This window comes from Phaethon lepturus, unplaced genomic scaffold, assembly GCF_000687285.1.
Source record: "Phaethon lepturus isolate BGI_N335 unplaced genomic scaffold, ASM68728v1 scaffold27001, whole genome shotgun sequence".
Classification (NCBI taxonomy): domain Eukaryota; kingdom Metazoa; phylum Chordata; class Aves; order Phaethontiformes; family Phaethontidae; genus Phaethon; species Phaethon lepturus.
In genome coordinates this window covers 1-4,729 of record NW_010517418.1, presented here as the reverse complement: position 1 = coordinate 4,729, position 4,729 = coordinate 1, and the positions used below count along the sequence as shown (strand labels likewise).

At 56.0% G+C, this 4,729-nt stretch overlaps 2 protein-coding genes across 2 annotated transcripts in view; both read right to left on the bottom strand.

Moving 5' to 3' along the window:
- The window catches only part of RTP5 (receptor (chemosensory) transporter protein 5 (putative)), a 14,273-nt gene extending 13,631 nt beyond the window's left edge, over positions 1 to 642 (bottom strand). Inside the window, exon 1 of the mRNA XM_010296399.1 lies at positions 578 to 642. Within this exon, the coding sequence (XP_010294701.1) occupies positions 578 to 642 (65 nt within the window). The remainder of the gene's footprint in view (positions 1 to 577) is intronic.
- A 110-nt stretch (positions 643 to 752) lies between these two features.
- On the bottom strand, positions 753 to 4,364 carry PDCD1 (programmed cell death 1). Its single transcript, XM_010296397.1, has 5 exons — positions 4,292 to 4,364; positions 3,662 to 3,994; positions 2,460 to 2,615; positions 1,802 to 1,836; positions 753 to 971 (listed from the first exon to the last, which is right to left on the bottom strand). Exons 1-5 carry the CDS (start codon positions 4,362 to 4,364, stop codon positions 753 to 755), a joined length of 816 nt encoding a protein of 271 aa, XP_010294699.1.
- Between the last annotated feature and the right edge of the window lie 365 nt (positions 4,365 to 4,729).

Sequence of the window (4,729 nt, the reverse complement as noted above, 5' to 3'; positions counted from 1 at the left end):
GGCCCGGGAACCACAACAGACGCCGCTGCCTCCCGGCTCTCGCCTGCGCGGTGCCAAGAGCCGTTATTTGCCTGCCCACGCGCTTGCCATCAAGAGTCAACAAACTCCCCAGATGTGAAACCCTTTATTCACCTCCCAGGGCCATATTCATCTCCCACCTGTGGAAGGAGGGACACGGGGGTAGATTTCCCCTCTCGCAGAGGAGGAAAGTGCCTGGAGTCAGGAGGAAAACCAGCCACCTGCTTCACAGCGGTTCCTTTAAATAGCGGTACACAAGACAGTCTCTGCCCTGGGTCAGCAGAAGCCCTCAGCCCCAGACTCGTCTGAGCAGCATCTCCCAGGGTCCACTCCAGCTCTGGCCTCCAGCGTTTCCTCCCACAGTCAGACCCAGGTGAGGGAAGCAGCGTGGCCACTCCAGAGAGCCCCAGGTGGAGGTAGAAAACCAAGGCATGATGTGAATCAGCTTTGGCGCAGACCTGTTGGCATCACTGCTCTGCCCCATCCCGTCCTCCCTGCCCTGAGCGAAGAGGCGGCACGTGGAGCCCAGCAGGGACCTTCCTCATCCCGTGGTACCCACCCCATGGCCACGATCCCACCGTGGCCGGGACCATCTGACATCAACTCCAGCAGCGGTGCCTCCATTGCTCTGGTCCTTGCACGCTGGATTTTCCCAACTGCAAACTGTGGTGGCAGCGAGGGGCCAGGGCAGACTGTCCCTGCCCACACCTCCTGGCGAGGAGAGACCCCAGCCCTCAGCAGGGCTGCAACTGCAACTGCCAAGTCCTCTCATCCTGGTGTTTCTTCCCCCGCTCCGGCGTGACAGGTTTCTCCTCTGGGAAGACGATGGTGGCGTATTCAGTCTGCTCAACTGGACGGGTCTCAGGGGGCACCTGGGTGCACTGGTCCCCCTGAAATTCCAGCACACCATAGTCCACAGTGGACACAGACACCATGGGGGGCTTCTCTTCCTTCTGCAAGGAAACCCCATCAGGGCAGTTCATCATCTGGAGGTACCTGCCATCCTCAGCACAAGCCCCTTTTTTACAGCAAGTGCCAAAACCAGCTCTGAAGCATCCCAGGAGGGAGAGAGCAATGCACAGCAGAAAGACACACAGACCTGGGAGAGCATTCGCCCAGAGAAACCAGACCAGGAGCCTCGGGGTCGCCGCTGAGGCCATGTGGGTCTCAGCTCTCTGCCTCTGCAGGCAGGTGGGGCTCCCTGCCTGCCCAGCCATTGAAGCCAGGGTCATGCTCGGAGCCTTTTCCCACCTCTCCATCGGCTTCCGAGCTGGCACAGGGTGCACGAGGGGAACGCAGGGTTGAGTTTGCTCATCCCAGAGAAGGGAGAGTAAGGGGGAATATACCTGCTGCCTTCAGCTACCTAATGGGGTTGGAGAGAAGATGGAGCCAGACTCCTCCCAGCAGTGTCTGGCAAAAGGAAGAGAGGAAACAAGTACTATCTGCAGCAAGAGAAATTTTAGCTTTATATATTGTGGGTGGAATATCTTTTCCCATTTTCTACAGCAACACAATCCACTGCCAAAGATAACCCCGCTGTCAGCAACAGCTGGACTACAGAGGTCCCATCCTATCTCAGGCAGTATTTTGACTGTGATGGGGCTGTGCTGCAGGTGCAAAAAGGCGGTTGTAACTGTGCAGAAAAGATTGAGCAGCATCAGAGAATACAGAAGCAAGAAGCCTGTGAAGGGTTGATAAAGGGCAGCCCTGCACCCTCTGCACCCCAGCGATGCTGCGATTGCTCCCTTGCAGCACGGCAGGGCATGAGAGACGGAAAACTCACCACTGACACGTTTTCACTTGGTGGTTTCTGCACAACTGCAAAGAAACACATTTGGTTAGAAGATGTTTGTGTGCTAAGACAGCATGAGCATCTGGGGCTGGGGCTGACCCAGCCCCCACATCCTAGGAGAGCTCTGGACACCACAAACATTGCACCACACTTCCTTCTTCTCCACTCAGGGTCTAACTGAGCATTCCAAGGACAAGTGAGATACCAGCTCAGGCTCTTGGGTTTAATTGGGATCAATGGGGTGCAATGCCTCAGGGACCCCCTCTCAAGAGCCCCCCTGGCTGCCCACAGCATGGCCAAGGTGATGCCTGGTGCTGCAGTGAGACAACAAGATGTCTCGAAGGTTCCTGGGCAAGGTGCATGGGAGGGACTCCCATACAGCATCAAGACATCGTGCTAATGAGTGGTTCAGAGCCACAGCACGTGGCCTGAGGCCTCTATGAAGGGCGAGCATGACCCAAAGCACCTTTCTCCCCTAAGCACGGAGATACCTGTCCCATGGGGACATGCCACAGCTGAGTTTAGCATGTTGAACCTGCCCATGTACCCCAGGGAGTTCAAGCTGGGTTTGTTGTATGAGCATCACTCGCTCCGTCCCCTGGCAGACCCCAGCCCCTTGGTGCAGCACAGCCCCCACAGGGGATCATACCTCCTCTCCTGTACGTGATGGTGAGGTAGCCAAAGATCAGCAGCACAACGGCCCCAGCCAGCAGCAGGATGCCCAGGAGCACAGCCTTGACATGGTCCGGGGGATCGCCTTCCTCCACCTCAGGCTCATCAGTGGTGTTTGTCTTCTCAGGGGCTGCTGTAATAGCCATCCAAAAAAGGGGGAACAAAACAGCAGGTCAGGACTGTAAAATGGCCTCTATCATCCCTGGGAAAGTCAGCAGGGGAACACAAGGGCTGTCCCCAGAAAGGACTCAGTCCCAGGCAGGCTGCCACAGCCCCATCATCCCTCCAGGGGCCCTGAATTTGGGCTGACATGGGGGATGTTTTGGCCACGTCCCATTCCTCCCCATTGCAGGTGGTGAGGATGATCCCACACCACTGAGAGCCAGGATGCAGGGGGCCAGGGCATTGCAGTCCTGGGACATGAGCCCGTGCCCAGCAGAGCCCCGTGGAGGACGTGGCTTCCCCAAGCCTCCCAGCTGCTTCTGCGTCCTGGGGCCAGCACAGCTTCGGCTCATGTTGGGGGGAGATGTTGCGAATGACAGTAACTTTTGCAGTGTTTTGCCTTTTTATAAAAGGCCATCTTCAGCCCCTCAAAGCCTCCATGCTGCCAAGCAAGTGCATGGCATATCTTCCTGTGAGATCTCAGTCTCCCGCACCATGGGGCTATGAGACCCTCCCAGGCCATGGCTTTGCAGGAACAGTATCTACACCAACACCATCTGCTCAAGGGGTCTGAGCCCTGGTCATCACCCCAAACACAAGCCCTGTCCCCAAATAAAGGTGCTGTTCAGGGATGCAGGCAGCTCCCTACGCTAGTCTCCTGCCTTCATCTGTGGGTGAAAGCAACTCCCTATGCTGGTCTCCTGCCTCCATCCATGGGTAAGGACTCACTCCTCCCCACAGCATCACTGGGTATGCAGCTCCAGCAGGATGGAGACCTCCTGCCCCAGGGCCAGATCCAGAGTGCAGATGGGGGAGAACGGTCTGTATCCCTGGGCATCAACCAGGCATGCAAAGGCAAGGGGAAAAGACAGAGCTCTGCTCTCCTGACCCACACCAGATCCTCCCCCAGCGGGGTACCGCCTGCCTTGTGCCCTGGAGCTGCAGTGTGCCCGAGGGCCATAGCACCACCAGACAACACTGATGACCTGTCCCCATCAGCTCAGCCCTCAGGCTGACCTGTGACCACCAGGTGGGACCGGTTGCTCTCCATTACTTTATCAGGTTCAAAGAAGGTGATCAGCCCACAGTAGTAAGAGCCCGAGTCGTTCTGGTGAAGGTTCAGGATCTCGATCTTGAAAGCAGGAGTGTGGTTGGTGAGCAGGTACTTCTCTGTCTTTGTTTGGGGGTTGTTCCGGCTGATCTCAGCAATTTTTTGGCCTTGGCTGTGGTTGGTCTCCTTGTACCAGTTGAGGCTGTACTCCAAGACAGAGTCACTCTCCACAGAGATGTTGCAGAAGAAGGTGGCTGAGGTGCCTGCAGGGAGGGTTAACACAGCTGGGAAGAAGGTCACTGTTTGGGAGAGAGGAAACAAGGAACAGATATGGTTACAGCAGACACAGGTCTCAGAAACAGCCGTACCCCCCATGCCGGAACCAGGGATGCAAAGAGGATGAGAGCCCACCATTGGCCCTGCTAGCACTCCATCCCATGGAGAAGTGACGGGCTCCTACATCCCAAACCCAGAGTCTCCACACATTCCTTAGCTATTTCACCCTCACCTCCTGAAGGCCTCCGTGAGGATTTACAAAAGCCTGCTGCAGAGCGCTTGCGAGCTGAGCCCCATGCCATCGCCAGCACCTGGCTCACCTGCGGCCAGGTCCCCTCCGGAGTGTGTCCCTGCCAGCCGCAGCAGGACCCTCAGGGGTTGTAACTGTACCATGAAGTGGTTTCAGCAGAGGAAATTGTGCTCTGGGCTACCTAAAATTAACCGAGAACATCTGTACCGGGGAAAACAGACTTTGGGAGCTGTATTATTTTTAAATCTATACTGTATTTTAACATCTGAGTCACCCTTCCTCCAGCTGATGTGTGTGTCCCTGCCAGCCGCAGCAGGACCCTCAGGGGTTGTAACTGTACCATGAAGTGGTTTCAGCAGAGGAAATTGTGCTCTGGGCTACCTAAAATTAACCGAGAACATCTGTACCGGGGAAAACAGACTTTGGGAGCTGTATTATTTTTAAATCTATACTGTATTTTAACATCTGAGTCACCCTTCCTCCAGCTGATGTTGCCTCTGAAAGCGAG